Below are 18,770 nucleotides of genomic sequence, written 5' to 3'. Positions count from 1 at the left end.
TATATATATATATATATTCATTTGTATTGCTTTTTAAATATCGTTTTGACATCAAATTTTATTATACAGCAGCATGTTAATTTGCCATTAATGTTAATGTTACTTACTGTTTTTAATTGTATGTATTTTTATTATTGTTATTATTACATTTCTGTACAATTAAATTTTTTCTCTTACATTTTACATTTTTATTAATCCTATAGTCAGCGGACAGAATGGTTGAGTATTTGCGGTTGTATTGGTGTGGTCTTGTTAAAGCTCTCACATGATGAGCTCTCTGCCCCCTGTGAAAGGAGACAGGATCATCTGTGAACTCCCTTTGGTAACACATTTTTTAAAATATTTTTAATTAGTTATTAGTTTTGTCCACTCCCTTGCTGTTTTGTTGCTCAAAACTCATTCATTTTAGAGGATTATTGTATTTAGTCACCCACTGAACGTTATAATCCGGACTGGACTGGACCAGATTATTATGTAAAAAGCTACCTTTTTGTTTTGTCTTGTAATTTTTTAAAGTCTAACCTGACAAATTTCTATTGGGCTATTATTCAGTACTTTACAAGGGACGCTGCAGTGCACACCAAAGATGGCTTCAATATTACTGTTAAAGAGGCATGTCAAGGACAGAAAACAGGGTAAATTACTCTTTTTCTCTCTTTCACACACATATACAAGCTTTTGTTTTGCTAGTATAGTGGGGACTTTCCATTAAAATCTATTGTTTTGAAATGTTCAGTGTTTAGTATGTTTATGGGGACTTTTGGCTGGTCCCCACAGTGCAGGCAAAACTTCATAAATCGCAAATCTACATCTCCAGATTGAATGTAGCCAAGGTCATTGTTGTTGGTGATGTAGGAGTTGGAAAGACCTGTTTAATAAACAGGTAAGAGTCTGTAATGTTCATTTATTTATTCTCACTTCAGATCTCATTGTGCTTTTACTGAAAGAAAAACATCAATTTTAACATAACATCCCAACCATACGTGTAAAAAAAAACAAAAAAAAAGCTTGAATGATTACATTTGTTAATATTTCTGTCCTCGAGATTCTGCAAAGACACATTTGGCAAGACGTACAAGGCGACTATTGGAGTGGATTTTGAGATGGAGAGATTTGAGGTCCTCGGGGTGCCCTTCAGTTTGCAGTTGTGAGTTTTGTGTATTACTTTAACAGTCATTCATATGGCTGCATCCTTCGATCACAGATCTCTCTCTCTCTCTCTCTCTCTGCAGGTGGGACACAGCAGGTCAGGAAAGATTCAGATGCGTTGCATCCACATACTACAGGGGAGCTCAAGGTAATAAAACAGACTACGTTAAGCATACTCTTGCTGTGTATTGTGTAAAAACAATGTATCTTTTGTTTTCCAGCCATCATTGTTGTGTTTGACCTGAGCAATTATAACTCTTTGGATCATGCAAGGTACAGTACGACCACTTATTTGGTTTCAAACACTGTTTGAATAGTCATGAATCAAGTCTGTCTCTGTTTATTCAGAGAGTGGCTTGAGGATGCCATGAGAGACAATGACCCTTCTAGTGTTCTCCTCTTCCTCGTGGGAACCAAGAAGGATCTTAGTGTGAGTTTTATTTTCAGTTGATCTCTTCAAAGCCTTTAAAAATCCTGACAATCCCCAGATGGTGTTTCCTTGAGATAACTAGTCTAGATGAATCTTTCTCTCCCATAGCACCCAGATCAGTTGGCCCAAATGGAGCAAGAGGCCGTTCGACTCTCTGAGGAGATCAGAGCAGAGTATTGGGCCGTGTCTGCGCTGTCAGGTAAACAAGTCTGTCTAAAAGACTTTTAACAGCAGCTGTTTTGATTGCCATCAAACTATTTTGTGTGTCTGAGCTGATGTCCGAAATAATATCTAGATGTTTTCATAAATACGTTTGGTCATAAATAGTCACATAAAAAATTCAGTAAAAACAGTATTATTGTGAAATATCATGATACTACGTTTATTCAGCAAGCATGCATTAAATTGATCAAAAGTGACAGTAAAGACCTTTATGTTACAAAATTATTCTATTTAAAATAAATTGATCAAAGAATCCAGACAATAAATTACAGTTTTTACCAACATATTAGGAAGCAAAAACTGTTTTCAACATAATATATTATATTAAGAACCATTATTATTAGAGCACCAATCATAATTGAGCACCAAATCAGCATGTTAGAATGATTTACAAAGAATCATGTGACACTGAAGACTGATCAGCAGAGTAACGGCTAATGAAAATTCAGTTTTGGCATCACAGGATGCAATTTATAATATATTCAAATAGAAAACTGTTATTTTAAGTTGTAACAATATTTCACAAGATTAACATTTTATTGTATGTTTGATGAAATAAATGTAGCCTTGGTGAGCATGAGAGACTTCTTTCAGAAGCATATAAAAAACATAATGATCCCAAACGTTTTACTGTAGTGTATAAGTAACGTATGATATGACATCTTATGTGACCAACTACAAGACACGTCTTACCTCTGTGCTTGCCAACAAGAGTTTCTCCACCAAGTTTTGCTTGGGGATCAAATACTTATTTGACTCACTGAAATGCAAATCAATTTATAACCTTTGTACAGTGTTTTTTTTCTGGATTTTTTGCTTGATATTCTCTCTATCCGTTAAAATAAACCTACCATAAAAATTATAGACCCTTCATTTCTTTGTAAGTGGGCAAACTTACAAAATCAGTAGGGGATCAACTAATTATTTTCCCCACTGTATTTCTGTTGTCCTCGATAGGGGAAAGTGTGAGAGATTTCTTTCTACGGGTTGCATCACTTACATTTGAGGCCACTGTATTATCTGAGCTGGAGAGGAACAAATCTAGACAAGGTAGAGATATTGTCAGTAAGTTCTTTCATTACGTCAAAATATGGCTAATTCCTGACATTTTATTTTCATGTTTTACCCTGGGAATATTTCACCATGGTCATACAGAAAATTATATATGCATCTTTTCTACACAGAAATCTCTAACAACTGTGATGAAAAATTTAAGAAGAGGCAATCCAGCTGCTGTCTTTGACTAAAAGTGTAACTTTCAAATGGCAATAGAAGTGTTTCTGGAATGATGTCCCATAATGCCCTGACACACATTTTTGAGTGGATGAAAAAATAATAGAGAGGACTTGGCCAGTGAGATGAGAATCTCAACAAGAATTCATCTGAAAGTTTGGATTGTAATTAGAAGTGTATAAATAAATCCATGATATATTTCATGTTTCCTAGATATGAATTGGAAAGCATTTTTCTTGATCATCATTGTATTACATGTTTATTATACACTGCAATTGAGTTTCTCATGGACTATCAAATAACCAGGATCGAGTTAATGACATGTCCAAAAATATGTGCATTTTTGTCCCAAGCAGTAACAAAGAAGCTTAAATCTGTAAATCTGTCTATAAATACTTGGTGTCATTTACTGGCATTTCAAGTCTGTTACATAAAGCGATGCAAATCCCTGTAATTTGACGGTAATGAGTTCTGCTTTCACATTTGATTTTTGTCTTAGCAAACAGCAGTTTATGTGCAGAACACTTAAGTTCACATTCAATGCCCTCCTGGCGGTTCTGAGTGGATCTTTTGTAAATACAGTCCTTGTTTTTCCATTGCATCATGAGTTTCTCTGGCTAATATGATACATATGCCAGCACTCATGACCACAGGCTCTGCGCCGACACGAGATTCCCACTGCGAGCTAAATGGAAGGATTGTTAAGACGTAAATGGAGAAGTACCACTTATGTAAAATTGCGAAGCTAAAATGAGCAGCTCAACAAATATCCCACTATAACAGAATTATATTGTGTGTGTGAAATGTCCGTTCAAGTCTTCAAGAGAGAATAAAGGCTAAAATCACAAAAAGGTGTCAAATTTAATTGTTAGTATTTTTGTCCACTAGTAGCTTTGTGGAAGCTGCTTGTGTCTCTTAAGCAAAGGCATTAATATTATTTAGTCACATCTTACAATCAGTCTGAAATTAATTACCTAAGGTCTGAAGCTTGAAGACAAACACCATTCTTTACTAACTGAAATCAGTATAGACTGTTAAGAAGCAGATGTTTAAAACAAATAAAAACACGAAACACGAAAGGTTTCATTTGGACAACTTTATCAAAGGAAAGAAATGGATGTCAGCAGTGAAATACACGGAACAGAATGCTTTAGACACTGAGCTCACTTCCCATCCTGACCTAAAGGCATAGTTTAGCCTCAATACTAAAAGAACACATGATCAGGTCAGAAACACTTCCACAGAACTTGAAAGATTCACTATACTGGTTGTGGGGGATCATAACTATGTTTGCTGTGAAAATACTGTCACAGTATAAGGAGCCTGTTCATAAAGTTCACTTTGCTTAAATGTAACAATTTCGGTCTATAGCGATACACGGGATTGTACATGAAGGAAAGACACTGTTAAAAACAGCATGTGTACAAACACCTTGAAGCCTGGCCCAGCAAAGATACATTCACAAACACAAACAGCCCCCAAACTGAAAAAGCAAAAAAACTGATCAGAGGTCTCAGTATTTTTTAGCACAATAGTTCAGTTTACTTGTAGAAGCACATTATGAAAAGTGATATCTGATTCTGAACTCTGAGAACTCAAAGATGACCTTAAAAACATCATTCTTCAAGGTTTTGAATTTAAAATGCATATTCTGATCACTGTAATGATCACAAAAAACATGACATTTACAGGATCGCTTTTAGTCACATACTTCATTTTTAGCTGATAAATGAGTTGCTAAATAGATTAACCAAGCTTCCCAGTGCTTAATTCTTTGCGTAACAGCTCAACAGAACACAGATTTCGAAATATTACAGTGCTCTGGTTCATACTGAAACAGGGTTTTATTTAAATGTTTAAGCCAGATACAAAAAGAAAAGCTCTCTGAGTGGGTCTGAACTAATGATTTTACGCTGATTGAATACCAGCTCCCATGGGCACAAATCATGCAACGTCTTACACTTTAAGCCTTTCCTTTTAAATTTAGTTTAAAAACTGAAATGAAAAAGGGGGTGCATTAGCACATACAAAAAAAAAAAAAGAAAAAAAAAAAAGATAACCCTCATGACAAACGTTTATTGTAGGTCCATTTCCTAAATCTGCTTGTCGTCACCACATTTCAAATGTTTGTCTTTGTATCAGAAGCTCTGAACGACTCAAAGAAATGCTTCTAGCTGCGAAAGAGCAAAAGACGGAGGGTGAGAGATGGGATGTGGATGGATTGGGTTTTATACGAGATGTCTGAACACCCCCTTCCCTACTCCTATCGGTCCATCTCGTCCAAGAGGGGAGTGGCGTCTCCGCCGATGGACATGGGCGTGCTCTCGATCATGGGGCTGGGTGAAGGTCGGGGCGTCATGCGGGGCGTCTTTTGCTTCCGCCGCTCGGCTTCTTTCTCCTGCAGCCACTGTTCAGCCATCTTACCCCAATCCACGGCGGTGTGGGAACTTGTCCTGCAGGGAACACAGATGGAGTTTTAGTACTTTGGTCTGTAATGGATTATGTAACACAAGTCATAATAATAGAAACCACACAAAAAAACAAGACTAAAGAAAAAAAAAAAAACATGAACATTTGTGACTAGGCATATGACAGTATCAAATGTTCATGTTGCGATTAACTGCTAATGCTTTTATCACGGTATACGCTATTGAAATTTAGTTGCAAAAAAGTGTTGTCAAAGTATTACAGGTTTAATAACCATTTTCTTATAACAAAAAAGAACTGAACATTTACATACAATAAAGTAATACACAAAAAAGTATAAAGTAAAAAATTTATATTTTGCAAACGATTTATAAAGACCAATAAGTAACACTTTACAATAAGATCTCATTAGTTAACCTTAGTTAATGCATTAACATTAATAATGAGCAATAGCTACATTTGCTACAGAAGTTATTAATCGGTTTAAAAATACAACCGTTAGTTCATTAAATGACAGTTGCAACTTTTAATTTAACAACGTGTTATTAAATATTGAAATTACGCAAGATTAATGAATGTTTAGAAGAATTTTTCATTGACAGTTTATGCAGGGTTCTTACACCTTTTCCAAATTCAAGCACTTTCAAGGTGCTTTTTCAAGCTTTCCCAGCACTTTAAACTGTGGTAAATTACATGTTTACACACACACACACACTTGAGTTCTTCACTTTAAATCAGATGTTATTGTGCTATTAAAAACCACCGATCTGGATAGCATATATCATTGCATAATATAAATAGCCAACATAAAGTATATAAATTATACAATAAAAAATAAAGAAAGAATTTACAGGGTATCTGCAGGATTTTTAAAAGGGTGGTGTAATCCAGATTAAAATGTAAAAAAAAAAAGTTTGAACATAAATAGCCTATTAAGTCTAAGTATTTGGCGCTGTGATGAACGCTGCGAATACAAAAATCTGAATGGCTATTTAAACCATTTAAATATGTTTTAATAAGCAGCAGCTGCTTTGTTTATGAGGTTTCCAGAGTAACGGCTGCATTTCTGCTGTTCAGCACCATCTGCTGTCAGAGAGTAAATGTGCACTTTCTTTCAGCTTGAACTAATATCGTAATTCAAAATAAAATCGTCATTTTTGGCATAAAAGAAAAATCAATCATTTTGACCCGTACAATGTATTGTTGGCTACTGCTACAAATATACCCGTGCTACTTATGACTGGTTTTGCAGTGCAGGGTCACATTTGTGAAGGAACAGATACATCAAAAACCACTCATTCAAATTAAAATGTTTATAGCATTGAATTTTCACACAGAAAATTCATCATGTGACATGGTTTTGCATTTGCAATAAAGCAGAGGCAGCACTCACTTGGGCTGTGGTGTCCGCACTCTCGATGATGAGGACGATGGTGTGGAGGACGAATGCTGATGGTGTCCGTGTGAGGATTGTGGGGTGCTGCTGGGATACTGGGGTGTGGTCATGGCCTGCTGCTGGCTAGGTGTGGTGTAAGAGTAGCTGGGCGTCATCATGGGCGTGGCCATCGGCTGCTGGGGCGTTGCAAACACCTTGAAAAAACAGGAAAGGAAGGAATGTGAAATATTAGAGGGCCTGGTTTTGATTCAATGAGTTAAATAGGTGACTGAGTGCATAGGTGCAGGTTTCGTACATGATAAGCGCTGCTGCTGCCGCCACCTCCTGCACTGCTGCCGCCACTGTAACCATACTGACTGGAGGCCCACTGGGCCGGCGTCGTGTTGGGATTCTGGCCCTGGCCTGTAACCGCTGCTATGGCACTGAACATCTGGGATGTCATGTTTCGCGGGAGAGCGTTGACGGCTCGAGTCAAGTCTGAGAGTGAGAGGACAGATTTGGGTTTTAAAAATACATTACTTCATAAAAAAAAAAATTCCTGTTTTTGTCAGGGAAGACATCAGCATTTCTGACATACCGGCAATGTTGATGTTGGCAGGTGTGGCGTTCACTGATGCTGGTGTTCTCGTTCTGCTGCTGGTTGGTGTGACGCCTTTAAAGAGACAACAAAAACATTACATTACAAGGAAAAATTAGAATGCTAGGCCAGAGCTGGAGTGCAGATAGAGACTACTAACCTGCCACAGGATCCTGGTAGTGGTCCTTGAACCAGCGGAAAAGACCATTGACTGAAGGGAACATCTGAGAGCGATACCTAAAGCCATCTGGAGTGATGGTTACATACTCTATCCTATAAAACAAAACACAAAAGGCAAACATTTACAAATGCATGATATATATGGGAGTTGTGACCTGCTTTGGTAGGGTAATGAGTAGTGTTAATTTAGTTAACGAAGACTATGACGAAAAATTTTCGTTGACGAGCTTTTTTCCCCATGACTAAGACGAGACGACAATAAGGTCAATAAACAATAACTAAGACTATATCAACATGCAATTTCGTTGACGAAATAAGACGAGACTAAAATGTATTCAAAAAGATAAAAACTTTACCAAAAATCCTCATTGCGGAAGCGCCGCCGCAGATGATCTGAAAAACAAACAAGCTGGAGTTTAGAGATCTAAATGAAAGCGTCATTCAGCCGGTCAGTGTTCTGTCATGAGATCTCGACTGTATTGTTTGCGATTGTGATCGCTGAATAAATACACTTACTCAATCGCTGTTGTTTTAATAGAGAAATAGACTATTGCAATTATGGAACTACTAATAATTTCACTGTTATAATATTTTTCGTTTGTTTTAGCGGCTTTCATAATGTAGACAGAGAAATTGCATAAATCTTTAGTGTTGATTTATATAATAAAAAGCCTACAATAAATAGTACACTAGATGAGGTAAAATACACCATGTAGCGTCCTCAGAATGATAACACACCTTCCTATCACCTCCATTGCACTCCTGGAAGTATTTGTGGCTGAGCAGATCTCGTGCAAATGCAGCCATGGGCTGGACATACCTGGCTGTGATTTCATCCAGATCCTCAAACTCCTGTAGACAACCACGACTATTATTAGATTTCTAGTTAAAAAATGCTATTCTTTTAAATTGTCTATTAATCAAAGAATCTCAAAAATGCATGGTTTCCATACGAATATTATGCAGCATAACAATTTTCATAACAAAATGCACCAAATCAGCATATTAGAATGATTTTTGAAGGATCATGTGACACTGAAGACTTGCGTAATGATGCTGAAAATTCAGCTTTGCATCAGTTACATTTAAAAATAAATATTAACACAAGTCATTTTAAATATCTGTAACAATATTTCACAATACTGCCATTTTTTATAAATGCAGCCAAAAACACTTAAAAAAAAAAAAAAAGGCCCAAAACTTTTGAACAATAGTTTGTGTGACACAACAACAGCTCACCTCATTGTTGATCCAAAGAGTATGTCCAAGGCTAAACGCATTCTCTTTACCCTCCTCACGGACGTCTACATGCTGATAGATCCCATCAGCCACCTTCCATGTGACCGTCAGGTGGTTCTCCCCTTTACTGCTGGGCCGAATCACCACATCACCTTGGTCCATGGATTCCATCATCTTCTCCGCTTGTTTGAAGTTGATGTTGTGGAAGGACGGGTGAGCGATTACTCGCTTAATGTAAGCTGAAGACAGAAAACAAAAGTCATGTCACTTGAAAAAGGTGATAAAAATTAATGTTCTCAAAAAAGATTTGGTCAATACTGACTGGTTCTTTGCTGTTTCTTCTTTTGCTCCTCTTCCTGTTTCACATCATCTGTCTCAGCATCAAAATCATAGTAGGTATCTTTGGGAAGCTTCCATTCATTGTTCTTGTCACTCAGGTCAGATGTTCTACAAGTGAGATCCACGTTGAACTTCTCGATGTCAATCTTCATGATGCGGCAGTGCACGGTCATGCCAACCTAACAGCAGAGAACCAGACAAAAGTCAGTCTGTAAACAGAACATTTTCAAACTTCCATATCTTTTGTAAGGCTACATATTTGGGGTGTATATTGTTTAGAAATGAACGCCAGATAGAGTATAGAAAGGAAATATGAGATTTGCTCACCTTGACTCTCTCCTCAGGATGCTTCACCACCTTGTCACTAAGAAACTTTGTCGGTATGAAGCCTGTGACAGCGTTATCTAACCTAGTTCTCACTCCGATGGCTTGACCAGGGCAGGAGCCGCTGTCAAAGTGATTCCACACCTAAGAAACAACAATGATACAAGTCATTTTGCTTGTGTGCTTAAGAGAAAAAGGTAACAGAACCAATTCCCACCTCACTGAGCTCAGGGAAGTTGTCCTGCTGGCAAAATGGACACTGCCAGAGACCCGTCTCATCATTACGGATGGCCTGGTCATAACTCTCACCTTGTGGCCGTCTGTGAGCAATGCCAGTCACCACACATGTGATCAGTTTGCCTATATGTGCACAGAGATATAGGAAAATATTACCAATCAGTATCAAGACTGAAACAAATGAGGGAGCACCACAAATATCACAGAATACTTGAAAATATGTATCTGCAGGTTTAGAACTATAGATTACTCTGTGATCTTTTAAAAAAATCTAAAAACGATCAGGTATTATTTACCAATATAGAAGGTCTCAGGAGTCTCCTTGGTGAGCAGGTTAAAGACCTCCTCCATGTTGGGAGGCCTGTACGGGGCTCTCAAATCTTTATATCTACAGCTGAGCTCCGCTCGGATGTCATACAGTGTAATTCCCTTATTACCATAACCCTGAAAGAAAGAAACAATATATTTATAATTTATATTTACAATATATATATTTTACACAAGCTCACAGGAAAAACGGTTTAGTTAAATCAAGTACCGCTTGTGTCCTGATTTGCTGCTTTGGATAAATGCCTCTGCTAACAAAATTTATGCAAGTGAATTATGCAACATTATGACAAAGCTGACCTGTCTCTCCAGCTCCTCAGCGAAGGCATCCAGATCCAGGTCCTTGAGTCTCTCTGGGTTCTCAAGGATCTCCTCTAGCGCTCCGGCTGGGTTGGCATCTTCTGCCGACTCGTCGTACTCTAGAGCATCCACTGCCATTTTACGTGCCCACTCGTACGTTTCAGGGTGCACTCGAGAACCGTCCAAGACCTCGATATAGGAGTCAGTGCTGCAGAATGAAAGAACACATTATTTTGTTATAGCTTCTGGCTGTACGCAGCATAATTCAAAGTGAACTGCAGGCCATTCACAAACATTGCATACAGCATCTTACCTGTCTCCAAGAGAGGCGGTGTCGATCTTGATGAAGCCAGCACAGTTAATGAAGACTTTGGGTCCCATATGGCACATGGTGACCAACTGGGTTCGGTTCTCTAACCTAGTGTTGTTCTGTTTAAGAATCTGAGGGACATTGGAAAGGTGCAGATGATGAGCTAAACATCATAGAAACTCAACCCATTAGCTAGACTAACAGAGGGACTTTACTTAGGTGGAAAAACAGCATGAATATCAAATGTGAGAATAGTGATTTTTTTTGAGAAGGTCTCACCTTGAGCAGGTGTGAGCCTTTTCTAGTTCCGAGGCCACAGATGTACTGGACCAGGCTCTGGGTGTAAGGGTGAGCAATGGCCCGGTTCACATCCACACCAACCTCATTCACCCGGTTTATGAACTCACAGTAAAGAGCGCCCAGCAACTCCTCTTTCACTACATGCTCCTGAGGAACGTTTAAAAACATAATACACGAGAAGTTATTTACAAGTTACTTTCATCTCAAGCCTGTTTAAAAAAAAATTAGCAGTCACTCAATTAGCAGCCACATACTAAGTGGAGAGATGTCAGTGACTCAGTGTTGATACTGTTAACTAAAATGAAAAATTGGGTTCCATAAATTACATAAGGCAAGTTACTGAAGCACTAAAATAACTAATTTTAAAACAAACAAATAAAAACAAATGATTCAAAATAGGAATAAATGAATGACTATAATAAATAATACTTTTTAAAATAACACATTGCAATGCGGAATTTCACACAAATACATGGAGAAAAATCAATGGTATTTAAACATAAACGGCAAAAGGGATGCAGGAATGTGCTTGTACCTGCAGGGGATGCAGTTTCAAACACAGGATGTCTTCATCGCTACTGCAGACTTGGGCAAACTCCACTAGGGGGTCCTGAATTTTGCGAGCCACAGACACAGCCTGCCGAAGCAGAGGTGGATAGTCCCTGAAATCCGCCTAGAGAGGAGCAATATGTGAAAGAAATATTAGAAAAGGCACATAGCCTTCCACAAGCGTTTATGGGTAAAATGTATGTTTTTATCTCATTGCACTGACCTCAGACTTCTTGCTGTTCATATAAAGCACAGCCAACTCATTGTCCACCAGCTCCACTCCCACAGCAGGCAGAGAGGAGTCCTGCTCCAGCTCACTGATGGTGCGCTTGATGTCCTCCATCACCATATGAGCATCACTACACACATCCAAATAAAAGCATCAACATGTGGGGGTCCAACATGCATATGGAATATTTAAAAACAAAAACAAAATATTGAACACACCGATTCTCCCCAGCAACAGCAACAACATGTGGCTTCTTACTAAGGAGGAATTTCTTGAGGTTTTCAATATCTTGAAGCTATGGAAACACAACAATCAAATGTTTCAAAAGTGTCAATATTGATGGAAACTGGAATTAACAAACAACTGAATAGTAAATGTCCCGCAGGGCTTCTGTTTCTTCACCTTTTTCTCTCTTTCATCTTCTCTCCATGCATTTCTCCTCTTCAGGAAATAAGGAAGCCTGAGGAAGTCCACAACCTCTCCTTCACCATTAAGGAGGGAGCAGAACACTGGTGTATCTCTATAAAAACACAAGCAAACACTTAACAGATGCCATTCAAATGTATGATAAGCTGAAAATTATAATGATGTTATGGCCAATAATATATAATGTTATACATTTTATAATACAGGAGAAATTAAATTAAATTGAGATTCACTTTAAGTCAGCATTAAATTACCTAATATAAAAAGTAAATATTCAATAATATTAGGTTTTATTGTGCATCCCTATTCACAATCATGTAGAATATATTCGCTCACTCAGAACAAAAATGTACCTGCCGGAAGCAAATGCCACCCCAAGTACACGGATACCCTTTCCTTGCGACTCATCCATGAGGTCATCGTCCTCCTCTACCTGCTGATCAGGCCGATAAGGAGCCACCTTCAACCAATTATACAGCTTCTTGCAACAAGACTACCAAAAACACAAGAAACTCAAATCAACTTATTATAGACCACAGTTTGGTACTGAAAGCACTTGCAAATGGAATATAATATACATGCAATTAATGTGGCACCTTAATAATATTGTCCTTGGCTTCAGCAACAAGCTTGTTTTTCAGTTCCTTGGCCATCTGAGGATACAGGAACTGCTGCAAGGAACGTTCAATAGCAAGAGTTCTCTGCTTGTTCCATTCCTGCACCTGGTGACTGAACTCATCCCTGTAGTAGAACTGCTTAATCTCATCAAAGTAGGTCTGATCTCCTCCGTACCTGTAGATAAGGCAAACAGAACTGATCTGTATCTCTTGTATACAATCCTTAACAACTCAATTCAGATTTTGATCTAAAGCTAAAATTTTCAGGACACAACTATACCCTTTGACTCCCACAAGGTCAATGCAGATGTCTATGGCGAGCAGGCCTTCCTCCTCAGCAAGGCACATCTTCAAGAACTGATCTCCATTGAGCTCCTTCACAGGCTTGTTCTTCAGGTACTTGAAGGAATAGGCATAGTGCGCTTCATCCACATCCTAAGAAACATGACGGATATTAGCTGATGTGGAATTACTGATGAATGAGCAAACAATGCAGCCACTGGCACATTAGTTCAGTCTGGGTTTGAATAGGAGGACAAGTTTACTATGGTAATACTGTAGCACAGCAAAAACTATTCCTACATAATATCAACTGAACATTCTAGCTAAAGCTCTAACACAACAGAGCTCTGCTGGGGTGGGAAGGTTGCTTTTCTGATAATACCCTTTCCTTGATGAATATGGTTAAGTGAATGTAGAAGAAGATAAACAAAAACACAACAGTTAATAAAAGAATTGTATAATACATAATGGTCACTTCCTACATACTAGAAGGTATGTCTGTAACTCCTAAATTACCACTAATTACCAACCTTCTTGCCCTTCTTAGTTGGCTTGATGTTAATCTTGGCCCTCTCCTGGAAGGTCTGTCTGAGCACGTGCCTAACCAGAGGTTCACGGGCTATCTGCATGGCCACCATGTAGCGAGCGCCTTCCAGAACAGCCTCCGGGGTGTTAAATTGGCTATGAAAAAATTTGAGTTATGAATAAATATGAAAACTCCTATGATCTTCCAATAAGCCGTGGGTAAAAGACATGCATACAGAAGTTATTTTAATAAGTAACCATTTCAAGTTTGCAATGATGCTCTACCTGCACACATAGTCCTTGGCTAGCTCCAAAGGCTCTGCAGGAAACTGCTCGGTTTCGTGCCTCTGATAACTGTCTCGCAAGTTTTCTCCAAACTGCTCTGGGGTCAGACCAAACTTCTTGGCAAGACCGTCTAAAAAAAAAAAAGGTCACCATATGCCATCATTTTACAAGAAAAGTGTATGTATGAATTCATCACGTTCATGGAGTTACACTGTAGTTATGTACAATATCAGTTACATTGTTAAAAATATCTCTGACACAAAATGTTAGTATAAATGCAATCAAAATATTGCTGTAAGTTTATATTCTAAAATACTATATATTTTTTGCCAGGGAATATGTTTGGCACATTTGACTCTGCCAGCATAAATAAATAAAAGAAAAAATACATAGTCTTATTTTTGTGTGAGATGTACAAACCAAGGCCTGCACTCTGACAGATGCTGTACATATCTCTACGGGAAGCTTGTTTTAGATCTGGACCCTTTTGCTCCTCTTCTTCCTCTTCCTCCTCCACTTCTGCCTCTTCCCCTAGCAGTACAAAAACAGTTTTAGTCTAATGCATGGTTGACCATTATTTGATCAAATTATGCAAAGGAAACACAGCTGTACCATCTTCCTCTGACACTTCCTTGATCTTTTTCAGTTTCTTTTTGTTGGCCTTGGATGCATTCTGCATCTTAGGAATGTCTCGGCCATAGTAGAGCAGGAAGTGGTTGTAGACGTCTCCCAGCTCATCAAGAGACTGGACGTCTTTCAGTCTGTGAAAGCAGAAAGGAGGTGTGATTACTGTGGACAAAGCATAAAATATTAGAACGTTCATTAGGTTTGTACTCGTACCTCTCCATATCAGTAGTGTCTAGAGGACGAGTTGAGTCGGCCAGTGGCTTGTCAGGGTCAGCTGAGATCTGCTCAAACTGATAAGACTGCATCCTCTGGAAAAGACGTGTCAGGTTCTGCTTCCTGGTCTTCAGCTGAGTCCACTGAGGAGGACAGTCATAATTCATTTCTACATTACTAAAGTAAAAGCAGCAACCGCACTGCAATCAGAGAACATTTTGACTAGCCCTTACCTTCTCATCCCATTGCCACACCTTCCACAGATCATTAATGTTCAGCTCTGGTTCCACATACTCCTTCCTGTAGAATGCAATGAAGGGAACCTGTAAGATGGAAGAGAGAGGAGTTAAAACCAGATGATCAGTCGGTCGAGTTTATTACTCCCTGTTTTTTCCCTATGACTATACCTCAAAGTGTTGGTTCCTCATAAAGTTCAAAGCTTCTTTGATTTTAGCAATAGTACTGGGGCCCTTTCTGCTGAAATTAGTGGCTGTCCCACGATCTAGGTAGTCTGTGCTCTCCTTTATACAAAATAAATAAGCATCAAAGTTAGCTTAGAGCCATGACAATATGCTAACAAATGTCATGTTATACAAATACTCCATTCACACCTGCATGGAGATGGTCGGTGTGGAGAAGGCATTCCTGTAAATCCATTCAGCTTCTTCCTCCAGTTCATCATCCTCAGCAGGCTTTACAGGGATGGCCCTCAACTGCAAATGACAAGAGGTTATGAAATGTCCTCATTTCCATCCATGAAAGGAAACACACTGGTAGAGGGCATGCAGAAGTTTCTGGTATCCTTCACATTGGACAGCATACTGCAAATGAAAGATATACTGTATATACAGGCCAACACTGCTCCATACCTGGAATCTTTCTGGCATGTCTGTAGAGCGGATCTCATTGTCCTGATCAGTCATATGGCTGCTCTCCAGCTCACTGGGCTCATAGATCTCAAATATGCTACGGCGGCCAACTCTTCTCTTGGTCTGCTTCTTTGGCCGATCCCATGACTCATCATCCTGATCCTCCTCTTCCTCTTCCGCATGATCATATGCCTCAGTGTCGAACTCAGCAAAGTCAAAGTCGCCACCGAATATCTCTTGAGCTTCTTGCAAGGCACTAAAATGTCAGAAAAGGAGCAACATTAGAGATAAGAAAGTCATGGGTTCAAGGCCATTTCTGTCAGGGCTTTAGTCCTTCATACCACACAGAGAAGTCTATATTTTCATAAGCAAACCACTGCTTTACTGTTTACATCACTTACGCATCAGTGTAGCCAGAGAATTTCTTTCCCTTCTTTTTAGTGATGGGCTGCCCATCATCATCCACAATGAAATCATCAATATCTAGCAAATATTGGGGGAAAAAAAACATCAAAATTCCACAGAATTCTAAAATATTAATTAAAATCCATGATGAATAGGGTAAACATCTTTCCTACCAGATTCCTCATCATCTTCCCCCTCTTCGTCATCTCTTGGGTGAAGTGTGTCCACAGCCTCTCCGTCCTCCACCTCTCCATCTCCGTCACCATCCCCAGTGAAGATCTCATCAGCGATCAGGTCTTTCTCATCATCTTCACCCTCATCATCCATGGTTTTCACACGCGAGTATTTCTTTTTCTGATCATATTTTTTCATGAGTTCAAAACTGTTTAACTAGTATCAGTTAAATTAATATAAATTCTGTAATTTAGCACAGGCTGGAAGTTTGGTGACTCACCCTTCTCTTCACTTTTACTCCTAAATTCTCCTCGATGAGGTCCAGATCATCATCATCAAGATAGTCATCATAACCTGACATATACAAAGACACATTGTTTAATGAAAACAAACGCAATACAGAAACCAGTATTTCATTTAGCCTATTGTCAACAGTTTTTTTTTTTTTTCAATCTATGGAACCATAATTGTTCATAGTAAACAAATTCATCAAGGCAAACACCTTAACTTCAAACAGTTTCTTTAGGCTAAAATATGAGTTCTCTATCCATAATATTACAGTGAAAAAAACCCATCTTGTCTGTATCAGGAGAGGAATATGCACAGATTAAGCACTGTTTACACACAAAAACAGTCCAAAACTGTTCCAATCCAAACACATATTTCAGTATATCGACTTTTTCAGTGGAGAAAGCGTTATCACGGATTATGGACTCATATTTTGGCCAGAAGTCGCACGTGATGGAGATTTACCGCTGATTACAGAACCGGCTTTACTGATAAGATGCGCGTAAAATATCGCATGCGATTTATCGTGCAGCCCTAGTTTAAAGTTAAAATTGTGGATTTTTGTCTTATAAACACACAGCTTTTCACTTCATAAGACGTTAATCGGTGGACTGGAGTCATGTGGATTACTGTGATGTTTTTATCAGCTGTTTGAACTCAATTTGACGTCATTTATTGGCGAGCAAGTTTTGCAATGTAAATTTCTCCAAATCTTTTCCAATGAAGAAACAAACTGGCTGGCCTGAGGGCGAGTAAACTTTATATATTTTTAGGTGAACTTTTCCTTTAATTGGTTATCTCCAGCAAAATAATGTTTTAAATATTTGATTTCCCCTTAGTCCCATTAAGAACAACATTATGCACTTGTGAACTGACAAACACCAGAACACAGAAGGATTTACTAAAATGGCTTTAAATTCAGAATAACCTACTTCGTTTTCTCCGGCGATGACGGACCTCTTCACCAGAGTCACTATCCTCTCTCGCACTCTGCGGTTCTTCCTCTTCCACATCGCCATCATCAATGAGTCCTCTCAGGTTTCCATGCTCATCCTGATCTTCAGTATTCTCTTCTTCCTCTTCTTCTTCTGGAGACATCAACAACACAAAACACAACCAATGACGCAATGTGCCAATGACAACAGAACTATGATGAAACTGTTCATGTTCAGCGCCTTCATATTCATGCCTTCTGCAGTATGTGGCTTTTAGTAGATAACATCTTACCATCATCTTCCATAAATCTCTGCTGCTTTTTGGGCTTCAGGTCTTTCTCCTCAAACTCCTCCTCTGACTCCTCAGCCTCGCTCTCAATGAAGTCAGACATGTTTGCAAGGCCTCTGTGAAAATTCAAACATTATTTTAATTACAAGGATCTGTCATAAATACAGTATGGCTGTGACAAATATACTATGGCATTCAAAGGGTTAGGATTATTCATTGTAATAAAGAGTGAAATGTTGCATTGACATAGTGGCAACATTACAATTTCCTTGTCAAAACCAGTAAAATTCAGTTGAATAATAATAACAAAAACAGGTCATACATCTGACACATCTCTCGCAGTAAACAAAAGACTGACAAAGATCAGCTTCACTGGTGGCTTAACTTAATTATTTTTGCATAAGACATTCAAAACAACACTTGGTTTGTCTAATTTGATTTATATGCTAAGATGTTTACGTGCTAAAATATAACACCAGAGTACTAATTTTGTAAATCCAGGCCTTTTTAGATATCAAAACACACATGAAGATGAACTTGAGATCCATGCGCCTAGCTAGATTTTAGCTTAGCCAAGGAATTTGGGACGCGAAAATACGAAGTTTGTAACTATTAAGAAATACTCAAAAAGCTAGCGATGAATCGAACGTAAACAGTAAAAAAATTGTTTTGTTTTTTAAATAATTACGTAACGACTCTGTCCGCGGCACTGTGAGAAATCAAGGCCCTCATGCTAACAGCTAGCCTGAGCGCTAAGAAAAACAACCCCAGGCATTACATAACTCTTTAAAAAACACTTAGCTGAAATTAGACATCGAACACGAAAGCGCACTTACTTTTCCTTGCGAGGAAGCTCGATTAAAGGCTTGAAAATGAGCGCTGAGACGAAGAACGAAGCGTCACTTTTGAAGACGCTTGTTAGTGACAACAAAAAATGGCTGAGGGTTACAGTCGGTGGTTCCGGTATACACATATTTAACTTCCGGTCAGGATGAATACATTTGCTGGTTTTTAATAAATAATGCATTTTTAAATGTTAAAATGAACTAAGATTAATACATAAGTTC

At 38.4% G+C, this 18,770-nt stretch overlaps 2 protein-coding genes across 4 annotated transcripts in view; one reads left to right on the top strand and one right to left on the bottom strand.

Annotated features, from left to right (window-relative positions):
- Positions 1-3,865, top strand: part of rab34b (RAB34, member RAS oncogene family b) — a 4,148-nt gene extending 283 nt beyond the window's left edge. Inside the window, exons 2-11 of one of the 3 annotated variants that reach the window (XM_016573156.1) lie at positions 204-322; positions 553-635; positions 818-883; positions 1,046-1,147; positions 1,233-1,297; positions 1,371-1,422; positions 1,498-1,579; positions 1,688-1,778; positions 2,759-2,862; positions 2,986-3,865. In XM_016573156.1, the coding sequence (XP_016428642.1) occupies positions 266-322; positions 553-635; positions 818-883; positions 1,046-1,147; positions 1,233-1,297; positions 1,371-1,422; positions 1,498-1,579; positions 1,688-1,778; positions 2,759-2,862; positions 2,986-3,048 (765 nt within the window). In that variant the 5' untranslated portion in view covers positions 204-265 and the 3' untranslated portion in view covers positions 3,049-3,865. Of the gene's footprint in view, positions 1-203; positions 323-552; positions 636-817; positions 884-1,045; positions 1,148-1,232; positions 1,298-1,370; positions 1,423-1,497; positions 1,580-1,687; positions 1,779-2,758; positions 2,867-2,985 lie in introns of all 3 variants that reach the window. The other 2 variants (XM_016573155.1, XM_016573158.1) reach the window with 2 other exon arrangements.
- A 250-nt stretch (positions 3,866-4,115) lies between these two features.
- Positions 4,116-18,658, bottom strand: supt6h (SPT6 homolog, histone chaperone and transcription elongation factor). Its single transcript, XM_016573044.1, has 36 exons — positions 18,540-18,658; positions 17,707-17,817; positions 17,412-17,564; positions 16,472-16,545; positions 16,191-16,371; positions 16,014-16,095; positions 15,613-15,868; positions 15,355-15,456; positions 15,151-15,264; positions 14,977-15,066; positions 14,744-14,886; positions 14,516-14,664; positions 14,324-14,434; positions 13,904-14,033; positions 13,624-13,774; positions 13,092-13,246; positions 12,791-12,986; positions 12,548-12,687; positions 12,171-12,288; positions 11,987-12,063; positions 11,763-11,898; positions 11,526-11,663; positions 10,970-11,137; positions 10,694-10,821; positions 10,381-10,588; positions 10,050-10,197; positions 9,734-9,876; positions 9,520-9,660; positions 9,176-9,371; positions 8,854-9,092; positions 8,353-8,466; positions 7,595-7,733; positions 7,435-7,509; positions 7,153-7,334; positions 6,855-7,051; positions 4,116-5,487 (listed from the first exon to the last, which is right to left on the bottom strand). The coding sequence occupies exons 2-36, from the start codon at positions 17,804-17,806 to the stop codon at positions 5,298-5,300; spliced, it is 5,064 nt and encodes a 1,687-aa protein (XP_016428530.1). The 5' UTR covers positions 17,807-17,817; positions 18,540-18,658; the 3' UTR covers positions 4,116-5,297.
- Positions 18,659-18,770: the final 112 nt, after the last annotated feature.

The sequence above is a fragment of the Sinocyclocheilus rhinocerous genome, unplaced genomic scaffold (assembly GCF_001515625.1).
Source record: "Sinocyclocheilus rhinocerous isolate Xijiao unplaced genomic scaffold, SAMN03320098_v1.1 scaffold682, whole genome shotgun sequence".
NCBI classification, from domain to species: Eukaryota; Metazoa; Chordata; class Actinopteri; order Cypriniformes; family Cyprinidae; genus Sinocyclocheilus; species Sinocyclocheilus rhinocerous.
The sequence above is the reverse complement of the archived record's forward strand: the minus strand, read 5'-3'. Positions and strand labels throughout refer to the sequence as shown.

What these genes read in the sequence shown, in the direction of transcription:
- supt6h (XM_016573044.1), bottom strand. Translation starts at nt 17,806, where the DNA reads ATGTCTGACTTCATTGAGAGCGAGGCTGAGGAGTCAGAGGAGGAGTTT. An exon ending in ATCCTGAGGAGAGAGTCAAG is followed by an intron (nt 9,372 to 9,519) that starts GTGAGCAAATCT and finishes CTCTGCTGTTAG; the next exon opens with GTTGGCATGACCGTGCACTG. An exon ending in GTGCGGACACCACAGCCCAA is followed by an intron (nt 5,488 to 6,854) that starts GTGAGTGCTGCC and finishes TGTTCCCTGCAG; the next exon opens with GACAAGTTCCCACACCGCCG.